Source organism: Scyliorhinus torazame, chromosome 29 (genome assembly GCF_047496885.1).
Source record: "Scyliorhinus torazame isolate Kashiwa2021f chromosome 29, sScyTor2.1, whole genome shotgun sequence".
Taxonomy (NCBI): Eukaryota; Metazoa; Chordata; class Chondrichthyes; order Carcharhiniformes; family Scyliorhinidae; genus Scyliorhinus; species Scyliorhinus torazame.
In genome coordinates this window covers 28,983,630-29,001,080 of record NC_092735.1, presented here as the reverse complement: position 1 = coordinate 29,001,080, position 17,451 = coordinate 28,983,630, and the positions used below count along the sequence as shown (strand labels likewise).

The window sequence follows — 17,451 nt, the reverse complement described above, 5'->3', positions numbered from 1 at the left end:
CTGCCCATTACCTTAAATCTGAGTTCCCAGGATCATTGACACCTCTTCTAAAGGAAAAGGTTTCTTCCGATCTACCCCATCTATGCCCATCTTAATTTTGTTCACCTCAATCAGGTCCCCCCTCAACCCCGGCCTAACCCGCCTCTCTTCATAGCTGAAACGTTCCAGCATAGGCAACATCCTGGTGGATCTCCTCTGCACCCTCTTTCGCGCAATCACATCCTTCCTATAGTGTGGCGAGCAGAACTGCACTCAGTACTCCAGCTGGGGCCTAGCGAGCATTTTATACAGCTCCATTATAACCTCCCTGCTCTTATATTCTATGCCTCGGCTAATAAAGGCAAGTATCCCATAAGCCTTCTTAACCACCTTACCTACCTGTCCTGCTGCCTTCAGGGACCTGCGGACATGTCCCCAAATGCCCCTCTGGTCCTCTGTGCTTCCCAGCATCCTACCATTCATTGTGTATTCCCTTGCCTTGTTCGTCTTCCTAAACTGCATCACCTCACGATTTCCAGGGTTAAATTGCATTTGCCACTGTTCTGCCCCTCTGACCAACCCGTCTATATCGCCCTGTCAACTGAGGCTTTCCTCCTCGCGATTTGCCACACCACAAATTTACGCGTCACCTGCGAGCTGACTGACCCTACCCCCCACATTCCCATCCTAGATCATTAATGTACACTACAAACAGCGAGGATCCAGCAGCGATCTCTGTGGTACACCACTGGACCACTGGGCACTGTCTTTCCTCCTCTGAGACACTGCTTCAAACTCTTTGATCATGTGACTAATATCTCCTTTTTTAAAGTAATGCACCTGGGACGTTCTTTGAGATGTTTTACTACATTGTCACAGCCGTGCTCGAGAACAGTAAGATTTTTTTTGTAATAAAGGAACAAATTCGAAATTCCAGTTATTGACAGAAAAGAAAACAAAGCCACAAGATTCCTTGGATTAAAACAAAAAGATTACCATGAGAGAGCCAAACAAGCAAACACCAAATACTGGGCCAGTTCCCCCTTGGCATGGTTCACAGCACTGGAGGCTGCCCACCATGGGTGGTGTCAGGAACCTATGGTCTCGTCATTGTCAACGGGATTTCCCATTGTATGTGTCGCCCCCCCCCCCCCCCCCGCGCCACCCATAGACCCACGGCAGGGGTTCGCTGTCGGCGGGACGGAAGATCCTACCAGCAGGAGCGGGTTGGAAAATGCCGGCCACTATCTTCAGTAATCAGCTATACTCCGAATCAGCAGATATTAAATGGGAATTAACAGGCAAATTATAAACTCTAAGTTACACGCTAAATGGAAGATACAACTAAGAAAGATCTTACGAATTAACTGGGCCGCCCACTCAGCACATACATCATCAATCTTACCTAAAAGGTCCTTCAAAACTGCCTCTCAAAGAATTTCAGCTCTCCCTCTTCTAAGACTTAGCCTGGTCCCCAGCCGACACCAGAACACAACCAGCCTGAGATCTATGGGCATTATATTCAACAAAAATGGCGGAGCCTCTTCAACTCTGCTTATGAAGGTCTGGATGGTGCAGATTCACCAATGTTATTTTCAATTAACAGATAGCAGCAGCACTGTATATTTGTCTGTTCTTAGCTTTTGGATCTATTCCTCTGTCTTCAACCTGCCTGTACTGCACCATCGGAATCACTAACACCTGAACTCTTATGGCTCTCTGCTTCTTTATATGTTTCATCCTGTTTCAGTGACTCCGGAAATTTTCAATCTCAATTTCAGTCTTAGTTTTCTGAGAAACGGGAAAAGTCAGGTTTCTTTCTCGGTTTACCTTTTTGATTAGCGTCTGTCTCAAAAACAATACAAGCTTTGAAACCGTAGGTTCATTCACAATGTTAAATGTGCTATATACATATATCCCTAAGCTGTTTCTATTTCCCTCAATGAATTTACTGGATCAGTAACACTACAATCCGATCATTATGAGCCTCTGTCCTCCCAATTAGGGAGGAGCACATCGGATGGGAAATGCATGTTTGTAAGGTCGGCAGGTGCGATGCCCCCCACAGAGGAATATTCTGCCATTTCCTATACGGCCAAGAAGCTGGAGGCGACCGGTATCTAGTGGAGTCCTACCTCAGGTTTATGTGGAAGGAATGGGCAAGTAATCTCTTGCACATGTTTTCTAAGTTTATTCCTTGTTCTCTTTCTGCCCTCGCTAGCCTGACTGCTACCTTGGCGAGTATCGGAGCCGCCAGCATTCCCAGCGCCGGCCTCGTGACGATGCTCCTGATTTTGACAGCGGTGGGGCTTCCGACCCAGGACGTCAGCCTTCTCATCGCAGTCGACTGGCTACTGTGAGCAAGACCCTGTTGTGTTCCTATGTCCGCTTAATACAAACATACCAATATCACACGGGACTGGTAAACCAAACCTATGTTTGAACAGGACTGATGCGACCATCAATTCACTGAAGGACTCGTGTCGGAGTAAAACAGTGGTTTTAATTAACTATCAACTTTGCCTGCCTGCGACTGGTACACACTGAGGACAGTCCCACAGGCCAGCTACTCTTATACGCCTTCAAAGGGGCGGAGCCCATACATGCTCCAACCTCCTCCACCATCTCCCCCTGTGGGTGAAGCCATACAATGACCCACAGATAAAACCCACAGGGTTAATAACATAGAACATAACTGGTGAATTAACTGTATTTACATTCACCACAAGGACTACTCAGCAGATAGATTTACTATAAAGATTTGACAGCTACTGTTAACAGGAAAGTGCGGCTGCAATTCCTTCACACCACAAGCTACTCTGAAAGCTTTTCTGAACAATGTCTGTTGGTCACATGGTTTACATCCTGGCTACTTACGTATAATCTCTTAAAGCGATATCACATGATTTGGAGGACCCACCTAAAAATGAAAGTGGAGGAGGCGAGTGGGGACCTAGGAAGGAACGTAAGAGCAAAGGGACAGGAGGGAGGCACCCACAGTCAGATCCTGGTTGACTTGATTGTGGTCTCTACTCCACTTTTCTGCCTGTCCCTCATAACCCCCGACTCCCTGGCTGACCAAAAATCTGTCCAACTCAGCTTTGTATTCGATGACCCAGCCCCCACTGCTCTCTGGGGACGAGACTGTCGCTTTGAGAGAATACAATTCTCCTGGCCTCAATCTTAAATGGGCAACTTCTCATTTTTTTTAAAATTGTGGACCCCTGGTTCTAGACTCCCCAATAAGGGGAACTAACCTCTCAAAATATAGCACACGGCAAATCCAAGGGCCTGTACTGCATTGTAATGTTCTATGTTCTATTATATGTTTTAGTAAGATCACCTCTCGTTCTTCGAAATTCCGCCGGGTACGGGGCCGACTTATCGTCATAAGACAAAGGCCCTCATTCCAAGATTCCGTCGATGAACCTTCTCTGAACGGTTTCTACAGGCCAGAGAAAGGACCCCCCCAAAAAACGGCGGGCATTTAGATAGCCGTTTTCATAACCTCCGGACGTCTCAAAGTGCTTTACGGCCAACGGGATGTCTTTGAAGCGCGGCGACTGTTGCGATGAAAGAAACGCGGCAGCTCGTTCGCGCACAGCAAGATTCCACAAGCTGACCAGGACAACGTGTTGCTGGTCATGGCAGTTGAGGGATAAATGTTGACCAGGGATTGGCCGCGGCTCTTCTTGAAAATAGTGCCGCACCGTCTTACACATCCATCTGAGTAGGCAGACAGGGGCCTCCTCTTAACTTCTGTCCTGAAAGATGGCACCCCTGGCAGTGCAGCACTCCCTCAGTACCCCAGCGGAGTGTCAGCCTCGATTTGTATGCTTGCATCCTCCAGTGAACACAAAACCTTCCCAGTCAGAGGCCCAGTCTGCAACCAACTGGGTCATAGTTGACAGTGCAATAATGACAGGCAGATCCACATCACCGATTTCACCCCCATCCCCCCACCCCTAATATTCCGGGGCAGGAAGGACAAGGATTTTTCTATTGTTTCAGGGGACGGGGGTGTCAATGGGAAAGCCAGCATTTGTTGCCCATCCCTAATTGCCCTTGAACCGACTTGTTTTGCGACTCCAGAGGTCAATTAGGAATCAGCCACACTGCCCCGTGGGTCTGGAGTCATATGTGGGCCAGACCGGGTAAAGACGGCAGATTGCCAGATGGGGTTTTACCACCATTGAGGATTGTCGCGAAATGAAATGAAAAAAATGAATGAAAATCGCTTATTGGCACAAGTAGGCTTCAAATGAAGTTACTGTGAAAAGCCCCTAGTCGCCACATTCCGGCGCCTGGTACGGGAATTGAACCGTGCTGCTGGCCTGCCTTGGTCTGCTCTAAAAGCCAGCGATTTAGCCCAGTGTGCTAAACCAGCCCCTCGTCTGAGTAACGGTAGTCTGAGTAATGACCACCATTACTCAGACTAGCTTTACAATTCCAGATGTGTTGATTGAATTGAAATCCCACCAGCTGCCACGATGGGGTTTAAACCCACGTCCCCCCGGATCAGCCATGACCGTGATGAATGGCAGAGCTCGAGGGGCCGAATGGCCTCCTCCTGCTCCTATTGTCTGTGTTTCTTATGTAACGCTGACCTGGATCTCTGGGTTATCAGTCCAGAGGCATTACCACCGTGTCCCCATCTCCCTCTGCATTGCTGGTGAAGGTGGGAGAGCAGGGATTGGTTCAAAGGGGAAAGAATGAGTTGATTGTTTGCGAAGAACTGAATTGGAATAAAACCGAAGATTTAACACAAACCTACGGGTGAAATTTATTACCGACGCCACTGGCAATCTATCAGCAACTGCCTTACGTTTATGGCCCCTAGATTCTCCCTAACCCCGCAAGTGGAAACATCTCCGCTCCACCTACCCTATCAAACCCTTTCCGAATGGAATCATAGAATGGTGACATTGCAAAGGGAGGCCATTCGGCCCATTGTGTGCATGCTGGCCCTCTGCACGAGTAACCCAGCCAGTCACACTCTCCTGCTCTTTTCCCCAGCAGCTCTGCTACTGCAGATGTTCATCCGATTCCCTTTTGAAAATCAATTGAATCTGTCTCCACCACACTCTCGGACAGTGCACTGCAGATTGTGACTATTCGTTGCGCGGAAGAGCGTACAAATCAGGAGTTGGAGGAGGCCACTCGGCCCCTCGAGCCTGCTCCGCCATTCAATAAGATTGGGGCTGACCTGATCGGAACCACAACCCCACCTCCCTGCCCACCCGCGACCACAAAATAAAATATTCTTAAATCAGTTTAAATTTAGCCAGCTGCTGCAGTGGGATTTGAACCCTTGTCCCCAGAGCATTAATCTGGGCACCTGGATTAGTAATGCTGAAATATTGCCACCATCAACCCTGGGCTTGGTTTCTTCTTATTTCAACGTTGGTTCTTTTGCCATTCATATTGAATCGGTGTCCTCTGGTGGGAGCTTGACCCGTCCTCCAATGGGAACTGCCCACACTGACTGACCCCCCTCACAGTTTTAAACCCCTCTGTCAAAGACCACTATCCGGGGACCCCTCTCCTTCCTAGATAGACAAGACCCAACCTGTTCGGTCTTTTCTGATGGGTATAATCTCTCAGTCCTGGTGTCGTTGTAATTGTTGTTGGCCTTGTCTTCAGGCCCTCTGCCTTCCACGCATTTCAACATCAGATTTCCCGTATTTTCAGCGATCGCATGAGAACATCGGTGAACGTGGTGGGGGACTCATTCGGGGCTGGCATAGTGTACCATCTCTCCGAGTTAGAACTGGAGGCCATCGATGCCCAACAGTCGGATCAAAATGACCTCAAAATGATTAAACTCCGACCACCGCTCGACGATGAGAAGATCTACAAGATGGAGATCACAACCCTGCTTCCCTACGCGGGATACAACTCGATACCAATTGACGATTACGAAGTAAAGTTTCCTTTCAATTCATTTTCTATCAGACGTTCAAGGGTTTGTTGTGCCTACTAGAGAAAGGACATGCTTTTATATATCAACTTTCAAGCCTTAGTATCTGTAATGTTCTTGTCGGATGGCCTGATTTATATTACAAGAACACTTGTAGCTAAAGCTATAAATGATTTATTAACATTAACTGTGGGTAAAAGATATATAAAACAACAGATCAATAACAGTAGGATCAAGCACAAGCAAATTCTCTCCAGCTTCCTCCAGCCAGTCTGAGGGGGTCACCTGACTCTAACATTCGGAGCAGAGAGATCTCAGAGTTCATGTCCGAAAGTTGCCACCCAAGTGGATAGAGCCATGAAGAAAGCCTATAGTGTGTTAGCATTTATTAACAGGGGGATTGAGTTTACGAGCCGTGAGATTATGCTGCAACTGTACAAGACCTTGGTTAGACCACATTTGGAGTATTGTGTGCAGTTCTGATCACCTCATTATAGGAAGGATGTGGAAGCATTGGAAAGGGCGCAAAAGGAGATTTACCAGGATGCTGCCTGGATTGGAGGGTAGGTCTTATGAGGAAAGGTTGAGGGAGCTAGGGCTTTTCTCATTGGAGCGAAGGAGGATGAGAGGTGCTTAACTGAGGTGTATAAGATGATGAGAGGGATAGATAGAGTGGACGTTCAGCGATTTTTTTTTTTTCCTCGGGTGGATGTAGCTGTTACAAGGGGGCATAACTATAAGGTTCATGGTGGGAGATATAGGAGGGATGTCAGAGGTAGGTTCTTTACTCGGAGAGTGGTTGGGGCGTGGAACGCTCTCCCAGCTATGGTAGTGGAGTCGGACACTTTAGGAACTTTCAAGCGGTTATTGGAGAGGCATATGGAGTGCACTAGAATGATTGGGAGTAGGTTGATTTGATCTTAGTTGCAGACTAGTTCGGCACTACATCGTGGGCCGAAAAGCCTGTACTGTGCTGTACAGTTCTATGTTCTGTATTCATTTATATACTAGTGAGACCCCTAGTGGACAGTCGGTGAATTGCAACACAACCATGATATCACGACAGTTCCTTTGCAGCCAATGGCGTATTCTTGTGGTACACTCATTGTTTGATACAGGGAACCTCAAGGTCAAACAAACAGCAGTGGGTTAATGACCAGTTAATGTCCGTAGTATGTTGACTGAGGGATGAATATTGGCCAGGACATCAGGCAGGGCACTGCCATCCTTTCAACTGTGATTTCCAGATCCTCCGGAAGAACAGAAAATGTCCTCAGCTCCCCTCTATTCCTTTGACGACTTACTTTCAAACTATGTTTCCTGGCATATTGACCTCTCTGCTAAATGGCTTATTCCTATTTAATCTATCTAGGCCCCTCATCATTTTATGCAACTCACATAAATCAGCGCTCAAACCTCCTCAGTACCAAGGAGCCAATCTTTCCTCACAGCCAATATTACAAAGTTCTGGCAATATTCTGGCAACTTTCCTCTGCACGTTCTCCAATGCAGCCATATCTTTCCTGTAATGTGGTGACCAGAAGGTACTCAAGCGACTAGTGTTGGAGACCAGGACTATCCGCTGACTTCTGTCATTTCTAAAATTCTTTCCAGGCATGTGGGTGTCGATGGCTAGAGCAGCATTTGCTGCCCATCGCTAATTGTCCTTGAGAAGGTGGTGGTCCGTTGCCTTCTTCAACCGCTGCACTCCCTGTGGTCTAGGTACTGTGACGACACCCTGGGCTCGGGCGGAGTCAGTTCCAGTCCCAACACAATCCAAAGACTTTGGATACCTGTCTGACAATTATTGGTTGATTCATTGACCCTTAGATGCCAATAATTACAGTCACCAAGCATGTAAATGTAAACACAATTACTTTTTATTTATAATAAGACCGATAATGAAATATGCAGCAGATAAATTAGTTCACCAATCAATTAATTTATAATCTTTATTATTGTCACAAGTAGGCTCACATTAACACTGCAATTAAGTTACTGTGAAAATCCCCTAGTCGCCACACTCCGGCGCCTGTTCGGAGGAGAACGTGCAGACTCCGGCGCACTGAGGGAGAATTCAGAATGTCTGATTCACCTAACAAGCACGTCTTTTAGGGACTTGTGGGAGGAAACCGGAGCACCCGGAGGAAACCCACGCAGACAGGGGGAGAACGTGCAGACTCCGCACAGTGACACAGGCCGGGAATCGAACCTGGGACCCTGGCCCTGTGAAGCAACAGTGCTAACCATAGAACTGTCATAGAATTTACAGTGCAGAAGGAGGCCATTCGTACCATCGAGTCTGCACATGCTCTTGGAAAGAGCACCCTACCCAAGGTCAACACCTCCCCCCATCCCCATAACCCAGTAACCCCACCCAACACTAAGGGCAATTTTGGACACTAAGGGCAATTTATCATGGCCAATCCACCTAACATAGAACATAGAAAATACAGCACAGAACAGGCCCTTCGGCCCACGATGTTGTGCCAAACCTTTGTCCTAGATTAATCATAGATTATCATTGAATTTACAGTGCAGAAGGAGGCCATTCGGCCCTTTGAGTCTGCACCGGCTCTTGGAAAGAGCACCCTACCCAAACTCAACACCAAGGGCAATTTTGGACATTAAGGGCAATTTATCATTGCCCAATTCACCTAACCTGCACATCTTTGGACATTGGGAGGAAACCGGAGCACCCGGAGGAAACCCATGCAGACACGGGGAGGACGTGCAGACTCCGCACAGACAGTGACCCAAGCCGGAATCGAACCTGGGACCCTGGAGCTGTGAAGCAATTGTGCTATCCACAATGCTACCGTGCTGCCCTTAAGAACAAATAAACCTACACTATATCATTTTACCGTAATCCATGTACCTATCCAATAGCTGCTTGAAGGTCCCTAATGTTTCCAACTCAACTACTTCCACAGGCAGTGCATTCCATGCCCCCACTACTCTCTGGGTAAAGAACCTACCTCTGATATCCCTCCTATATCTTCCACCTTTCACCTTAAATTTATGTCCCCTTGTACTGGTTTGTTCCACCCGGGGAAAAAGTCTCTGACTGTCTACTCTATCTATTCCCCTGATCATCTTATAAACCTCTATCAAGTCGCCCCTCATCCTTCTCCGTTCTAATGAGAAAAGGCCTAGCACCCTCAACCTTTCCTCGTAAGACCTACTCTCCATTCCAGGCAACATCCTGGTAAATCTTCTTTGCACCTTTTCCAAAGCTTCCACATCCTTCCTAAAATGAGGCGACCAGAACTGTACACAGTACTCCAAATGTGGCCTTACCAAAGTTTTGTACAGCTGCATCATCACCTCACGGCTCTTAAATTCAATCCCTCTGTTAATGAACGCGAGCACACCATAGGCCTTCTTCACAGCTCTATCCACTTGAGTGGCAACTTTCAAAGATGTATGAACATAGACCCCAAGATCTCTCTGCTCCTCCACATTGCCAAGAACTCTACCGTTAACCCTGTATTCCGCATTCATATTTGTCCTTCGAAAATGGACAACCTCACACTTTTCAGGGTTAAACTCCATCTGCCACTTCTCAGCCCAGCTCTGCATCCTATCTATGTCTCTTTGCAGCCGTCAACAGCCCTCCTTACTATCCACAACTCCACCAATCTTCGTATCGTTTGCAAATTTACTGACCCACCCTTCAACTCCCTTATCCAAGTCATTAATGAAAATCACAAACAGCAGAGGACCCAGAACTGATCCCTGCGGTACGCCACTGGTAACTGGGATCCAGGCTGAATATTTGCCATTCACCACCACTCTCTGACTTCTATCGGTTAGCCAGTTTGTTATCCAACTGCCCAGATTTACCACTATCCCATGCCTCCTTACTTTCTGCAGAAGCCTACCATGGGGAACCTTATCAAATGCCTTACTAAAATCCATGTACACTACATCCACTGCTTTACCTTCATCCACATGCTTGGTCACCTCCTCAAAGAATTCAATAAGACTTGTAAGGCAAGACCTACCCCTCACAAATCCGTGCTGACTATCCCTAATCAAGCAGTGTCTTTCCAGATGCTCAGAAATCCTATCCTTCAGTACCCTATCCATTACTTTGCCTACCACCGAAGTAAGACTAACTGGCCTGTAATTCCCAGGGTTATCCCTAGTCCCTTTTTTGAACAGGGGCACGACATTTGCCACTCTCCAATCCCCTGGTACCACCCCTGTTGACAGTGAGGGCGAAAAGATCATTGCCAACGGCTCTGCAATTTCATCTCTTGCTTCCCATAGAATCCTTGGATATATCCCGTCAGGCCCGGGGGACTTGTCTATCCTCAAGTTTTTCAAAATGCCCAACACATCTTCCTTCCTAACAAGTATTTCCTCGAGTTTACCAATCTGTTTCACACTGTCCTCTCCAACAATATCGCCCCTCTCATTTGTAAATACAGAAGAAAAGTACTCGTTCAAGACCTCTCCTATCTCTTCAGACTCAATAGACAATCTCCCGCTACTGTCCTTGATCGGATCTACCCTCGCTCTAGTCATTCTCATATTTCTCACATATGTGTAAAAGGACTTGGGATTTTCCTTGATCCTGCACAAAGTTATAACCTGCACATCTTTGGACTGTGGGAGGAAACCGGAGCACCCGGAGGAAACCCACACAGACACGGGGAGGATGTGCAGACTCCGCACAGACAGTGACCCAAGCCGGGAATCGAACCTGGGACCCTGGAGCTGTGAAGCAATTGTGCTATCTACAATGCTACCGTGCTGCCCTTCCGCTTGGAGGGGAACCTGCATGGTGTTCCCGTGCACCTGCTGCCCTTATCCTTCTAGGCAGTAGAGTTTCTGGGTTTGGAAAGTGCTGCTGAAGGACCCTTGGTGAGTCGCTGCAGTGCATCTTGTAGATGGTGAACATGGCTGCCACTGTCCATCGGTGGTGGGGGGATGGATGTTTAACTTGGCTGGAGGGTGCTGATCAAGCGGGGCTGCTTTGTCCTGGATGTTGTTGAGCTTCTCGAGTGTTGTTGGAGCTGCGCTCATCCAGGCAAGTGGGGAACATTCTATCACACTCCTGACTGGTGCCTTGTAAATGGTGGACAGGCTTCGGGGGAGTCAGGAAGCGAGTTCCTTGCCACAGGATTCCCAGCCTCTGACATGTCCTCGTAGACACAGTACTATTCTGGCTAGTGTGGTGTTCTTTGTGTTGCCAATTTTAGGATGGTTGCAGTGTTCACAAATAGCTTTAAGTTGAACAAAGGTATAAATTTGTTAACACAGTTTATTTGGATTTGACACTTACTCCTATATAATTCACAGGTCATAATAAACATATAATCTACACTCATCTACTACAATGCTACCGTGGGCAGCACGGTAACATTGTGGATAGCACAATTGCTTCACAGCGCCAGGGTCCCAGGTTCGATTCCGGCTTGGGTCTCTGTCTGTGCGGAGTCTGCACATCCTCCCCGTGTGTGCGTGGGTTTCCTCCGGGTGCTCCGGTTTCCTCCCACAGTCCACAGATGTGCAGGTTAGGTGGATTGGCCATGGTAAATTGCCCTTAGTGTCCAAAATTGCCCTTAGTGTTGGGTGGGGTTTACTGGGTTATGGGGATAGGGTGGAGGTGTTGACCTTGGGTAGGGCGCTCTTTCCAAGAGCCGGTGCAGACTCGATGGGCCGAATGGCCTCCTTCTGCACTGTAAATTCTATGAAAAAAAAATCTATAATCTCTACATTATTATATTAACTATGATCTGCTCTCACTCACACTATCTTTCCTTCAATCTGTACTCTAGCTTTCTCCTCAACCTCTCTGCCCATCACTGTCTTATATACTTGTACATCTTGCTCCCTCTAGTGGTTGATTTATACATTGCATTAACCCTTGTAGCTCTTACATTTATGATAATAGTAAGAAGTTTTACAACACCAGGTTAAAGTCCAACAGGTTTGTTTCGATGTCACTAGCTTTCGGAGCGCTGCTCCTTCCTCAGGTGAATGAAGAGGTATGAAGACTTTATGATAATGTCACAGCTAGTCCAGTTCAGTTTCTGGTCAATGGTTAACCCCCCCCCCCCCCCCCCCCCACGTTGATGGTGGGGGAATTCAGCGATGTTAATGCCATTGAATGTCAAGGGGGAGATGGTTCGATCCTCTCTTGCTGGAGAACGTCATTGGCCTGGCACTTGCGAGGCGCGAATGTTACTGACCACTGCTTCTGGTAATGTCCCACCACAGACCACAGACATCAAGAATGACAGCACTGAACAAGATGAAAATGAGCCCGGAGAACTGAAGGAAGCAGAGGAAGAGACCAAAGAACTGCCCAATTGCGATGCGAGAAAAGGATATGAAGAGAGGGGTAAAAATGCAGACAAGGAATAACGTAACCTGGTCCTGTGAATTTAAAAAAAAAAGTATTTTCCCTTCTTAGAGAGCAAAACAAAAACCTTAGTTCTAAATAGAGATACTTTACAGTCAACCTTGTGTTAGATGGCTAACTCATATTGTTGGAAATGTCAGTCAGATAGGTTCCCACCTTAAAGGTTTAGAAATAAAGAACTTCAGTGCAGATTGGGGTTGTTGGCTCTTCAAGATTGCCCATGAGTCTCTGGGATTTGAGCATGAATTCCCCGGACCCTACTGTGAGCAGCCCTGGGGAAAGGCTCTTCCAGTGGCGTGTTATTATATTCTAGTAGATATTTCTGCTTGAAGGTTACCAAAATAATGGATGTGAGGGAAGGAAAGACAGTCAGGGGCCGTCCAGCCAGGTAGCCAAGTGTTTGTTTGCTTTCCAATTGGACATGGGTGGCAGGGTGGGCAAGGATGGGTGACCAATGGCAGGGTAATGGGGTGGGGGGGCAGTGGGAGGTAACGCAATCTCACCTCCAGGGACATGTCCAAGAGCAATTGGCGACCCTAGCTGCTTAAATATTGTGGCAAAGACCGACATCTCGATGGGAGGGAGAGGGTCAGGGTCACACGAGATGATCGACTGAGCCAAGGAAAGACCAAAAGAAAGATGATGCAAGAGAAAAGAGCCAATAGTGTAATTTGTATATATATATATGTGTGTGAACGTGCTGAATGTGCCACTTGTATTTAATTGATGTAAGCTGAAGATGTGTACATACATAATTCCAACAATATTGCATTTACAGTTTAGAATAAGGTTTCTTTTCTTTTCCCAAATCCGCTACATTTTGAGTTGCTCAGTCAGAAACGACCAAATTAATTCTACAGCATTGGGATCAGGGAGAATGATGAACATTCCTCCATTAGCAGGGCAACGCCCGTTGTCCCTTACCGTGCAGTGCATTGTGGGAAGGACACCCTCATTGTTGGCTCAGTGGTCAATAGGCCTCCTTATCTAGTGGAGCCAAGTTACGCCGGGACCGGCTTTGCGACCAGCCACCGGGGATGGCCACGGAACTTCAGATGCTGGAACATGTTCTAGAGTAATCCTTGCTCGCTCTGGCCATCCACAATGTCAATAAAAGGTTAAAGAAGTGAAAAGGTAACCTTTGTCGTATCTAATATGGTGAGGAGAGTGTGACTCCAGAATGTTACATCAAAATCAACTGCAACAGGAAAGGGCGTGGATTGATCTCAAAGAATGCACGGGAAGAGCGATCGGCAGACAGGAACTGATGCTTGAGCACTGGGCCCCGGAATCATTTGAGGAATAATTGGGATGCTGTAATGGAAGGGAACTGGAGACTTGTTCCAAAAAGTGGGGCCAAGAAGAGTCCCCTCCCTCCATCTGTATAAATGGGGGTCGGGCCAGGTGTGAGGGGTTGGGTTGGTTGGGGTGGGGTGGGGTGGGGGTGAGGGGGGGGGGGGTCGGGTCGAGGTTGGGGGCTCAGGCTGGGGGTGAGGAGTCGGGTTGGGGTGGGGGGGTCAGGCCGGGGGTGAGGGGTCGGGTTGGGAGTGGGATGTCGGTCTTGGTGGGAGGAGGGGGGGGGGGGGGGGGGGGAGGGTCAGGGATGATATGATGGGTCCCCTGGGGGGGGGGGGGGGGGGGGTTGGAAGGGGGGGTGATAGGCGTGTGTTTGGAGGAGGTGGGGTCCCATGCCAGGCAGGGTCTGGGTGTTTAAATAGTTACTCTGGATTTGGAAGTGAGTTTTCCCTCTAACGCTCAGAGTAACTGGAAAAGTATCTGAAGTTAGCGATTTAAATCGCTTCTGTTCCCGGCCCAGGGCAATTGTCCAGAGGAAGTTAGTGCTTCTGGGCAATTGCCAGGTAAACCTTAATGTGGGAACCTCCTGGAGGGATTCTCCAGTACATCGTAAGGTTGCCCCCTGGGGAACCAGGAAGTTATGGGCCATTGTTTTGTAAGATTAAGGGAGTGGGAAAGTCTCTAGCTGATAGATCTACCCTTCCACATCTTGTCAACCATCCCGAAGAGAGGCGAATGTCACAATCTTGTTTAACTCTGATATCCGCTTATTGAGCCTTGACATGGAGAGCGTTTATACCTCTAGCTTTCTGAACAGAATCTCAAAGAGACACGCAAACATACGAGAGTTAAGGATATAAAAGATGGGCTGGCCCGCTGAGTCTGTTCTATGCTTCCATGGTGTGTGTTTTATGCGTCACCACCGTCACCCACAAAGCCAGACTGCGAACGATCGAACCCGAACGCAAGTCTTCCCGCATCTCAGAACTTTTTATTGACGGAGACGCACATTGCAAGCATAGATCTCCAAACCCCAGCCGCCGCAGTTTCAATCTGTCCCTATATACTTTCTTGAACTAAACTAATGAACCAATTAGGAAAGGGGAACAGATTTACAAGGTAACAGCGGGACAGTTCAAGTGGATGACCCCCTTAAAGGGGCACGGTCGCTATGGAAAACGTACAAGAATCAGATTAAAATGTGATTTCTGGGAGTCAACCAGCCCCTGTGATACCCACCAATCACCTAGACAGAGGAGCATAAGAGAATCCCCAGTTCATGACAAACACGTACTTAAAAACCTCAATTACTATACAATTAACATCCGCCTCCCCAGCTCCAGGGCAGTTATCTCATGATCTTCCCAAATCACCAAATCCGGTTTTTGATCTACGGACATGCTGGGATCTAGCTGATGTTTCGGGACGGGGGGGATGGGGGGGCGGAGGGGGGTGGGATTGGGGAGCATCACCTCTCGGTGGACTGACGGGGCCTATTGGAGGGAGCTGGCTCTCATCACTCAGTATGCGTGTCTTTATCAAATATTGGGCTGTAGTCACAGTTCTGTAGCTGGTAGTGGCCATTCCATTGTGTTCAACCTGTGCCATGTACTGTGTTCACTGCTCTCTTGGTGTTCCTGAAGTGCTTGCTTTCATATTGTGCTGTTTAATAAACATTTGGCCGCTGGCCCATCACTGGACACTCTTCCGTTCTTTTGTTACTTTGTGCAACCATTTCTTTTTAATTGGGCGGTACGGTAGCACAGTGGTTAGCACTGTTGCTTCACCGTGCCAGGGTCCCGGCTTCGATTCCCGGCTCGGGTCACTGTCTGTGCGGAGTCTGCACGTTCTCCCCGTGTCTGCGTGGGTTTCCTCCGGGTGCTCCGGTTTCCTCCCACAAGTCCCGAAAGGTGAGCTTGTTAGGTGAATTGGACATTCTGAATTCTCCCTCCGTGTACCTGAACAGGCGCCGGAGTGTGGTGACTAGGGGCTTTTCACAGTAACTTCATTGCAGTGTTGATGTAAACCTACTTGTGATGATAATAAAGATTATAAGCGCTGGGCCAGCATTTATTGCCCATCAACCGGGTGGAGTGGGCACCTTCTGTGTGTCCCACAAGGTCATCAATTCGTAGAATTCCAGACACTCAGATAGAACGCCATGGAAAACAAAAGTTGTTTCGAAGTCATTTGTGGGGGGTGGGTGCCCTAGGTAGGCCAGCACTTATTGCTCATCCCTAATTTCCCTTGTAAAGGTGGTGGTGAGCTGCTTTCTCGAAGGCTGAGTGGCTGGCGAGACCTTTTCGGGGGGCACTTAAAGAGTCAAACTGTCAAACCGCATTGCTGTGGGTTTGGCGTCACATGTAGGGCCAGACCCAGAGGTAAGGACGGCAGATTCCCTTCGCATAAGGGACATTAGTGAATCAGATGGGTTGCTTAATGACAACGGTCAACTTTTAAAAAGATTTGAAGCACCCAATTTATTGTTTTCCAATTAAGGGGCAATTGAGCGTGGCCAATCCACCTACCCTGCACATCTTTGGGTTCTGGGGGGGGGTGAGGCCCACGCAGACACGGGGAGAATGTGCAAACTCCACACGGATGGTGACCCAGGGCTGGGATTCGAACCTGGGACCTCGGCGCCGTGAGGCAGCAGTGCTAACCACTGCGCCACCGTGCCGCCCCCCCCCCCCTAAATGACAGTGGTCACCGTTAGGCTTTCGTTCCCTTACCTTACAAAGGGTATACTGAGTGTGATGAAGATGTCATTCCTGGAGTGAAGGGATTGTCCTTCGAGGAGGGATACATTCGTTGGAATAAAAACTGTAAATGCTGCAAATACTTACCAGGCCTGGCGTACGCCAAGGTGGTAGGAGGGGAACTGCATTGTACACCGTGATGTACACAGACGCATGTCCATCCACTGCAAGGTATAACGCAGCAGTGGACACGAGGAATCAAATTCCCAGCAGGAGCAGGTGAGTAACGGGGGGCAAACATCCTTCACTGGGAAGAGAGTCAGCAACTTGTTGCAACCAAGGGTTCCTGCTACGGTGTTCAACTGACCCAGAGGTCAATGGTCAGAGTGATGCTGAGAGATTGGAGGACTGGGTTGTGGGGGATGGGGGGGGAGGGGGGGGGTAATGCAGAGGCCAGAGGTGAACAATGGAGACGAGAGAGAGCAACAAAGAACAAAGATACAGCACAGGAACAGGCCCTTCGGCCCTCCAAGCCTGTGCCTCTCATGATGCCCTTACCCGGTCCATATCCCCCTATTCATGTACCCATCCAGATGCCTCTTAAATGTTGCTAATGTACCCGTTTCCACCACATCCTCTGGCACCCACCACTCTCTGCGTGAAAAAACCTACCCCGCACATCTCCCTTAAACTTTCCCCCTCTCAGCCTGAACTGTGCCCCCCTGTAATTGACACTTCCACCCTTGGAAAAAGCCTCCAACTATGCCTCTCATAATTTCCAGTGAAAACAATCCTAGTTTATTCAACCGCCCCTCACAGCCAACACCCTCGAGACCAGGCAACACCCTGGTGAAGGTTCTTTGCACACTCTATCAGAAGGACGTGGAAGTTTTATAATGTGGCGACCAGAACTGCGCGCGATACTCCAAATGCGGCCCAACCAAGGTTTTATACAGCTGCAACATGATTTCCCAACTCCTGTACTCACTCTCCTGGCTGGTGAAGGCAAGCATGCCATAATAATAATAGTAAGAAGTCTTACAACACCAGGTTAAAGTCCAACAGGTTTGTGTTGATGTCACTAGCTTTCGGAGCGCTGCTCCTTCCTCAGGTGAATGGTATGTTCCAGAGGTATGTTCCAGAAACATACATATAGACAAAGTCAAAGATGCCAGACAATG

General features: G+C 48.2%; 1 protein-coding gene across 1 annotated transcript in view; it reads left to right on the top strand.

The window, feature by feature from the left end:
• Positions 1-13,687, top strand: part of LOC140403978 (excitatory amino acid transporter 2-like) — a 189,899-nt gene extending 176,212 nt beyond the window's left edge. The window contains exons 9-11 of the mRNA XM_072492288.1: positions 2,201-2,335; positions 5,671-5,902; positions 12,131-13,687. Of these exons, the coding sequence (XP_072348389.1) occupies positions 2,201-2,335; positions 5,671-5,902; positions 12,131-12,277 (514 nt within the window). The 3' untranslated portion in view covers positions 12,278-13,687. The remainder of the gene's footprint in view (positions 1-2,200; positions 2,336-5,670; positions 5,903-12,130) is intronic.
• The last annotated feature ends 3,764 nt before the right edge of the window (positions 13,688-17,451 follow it).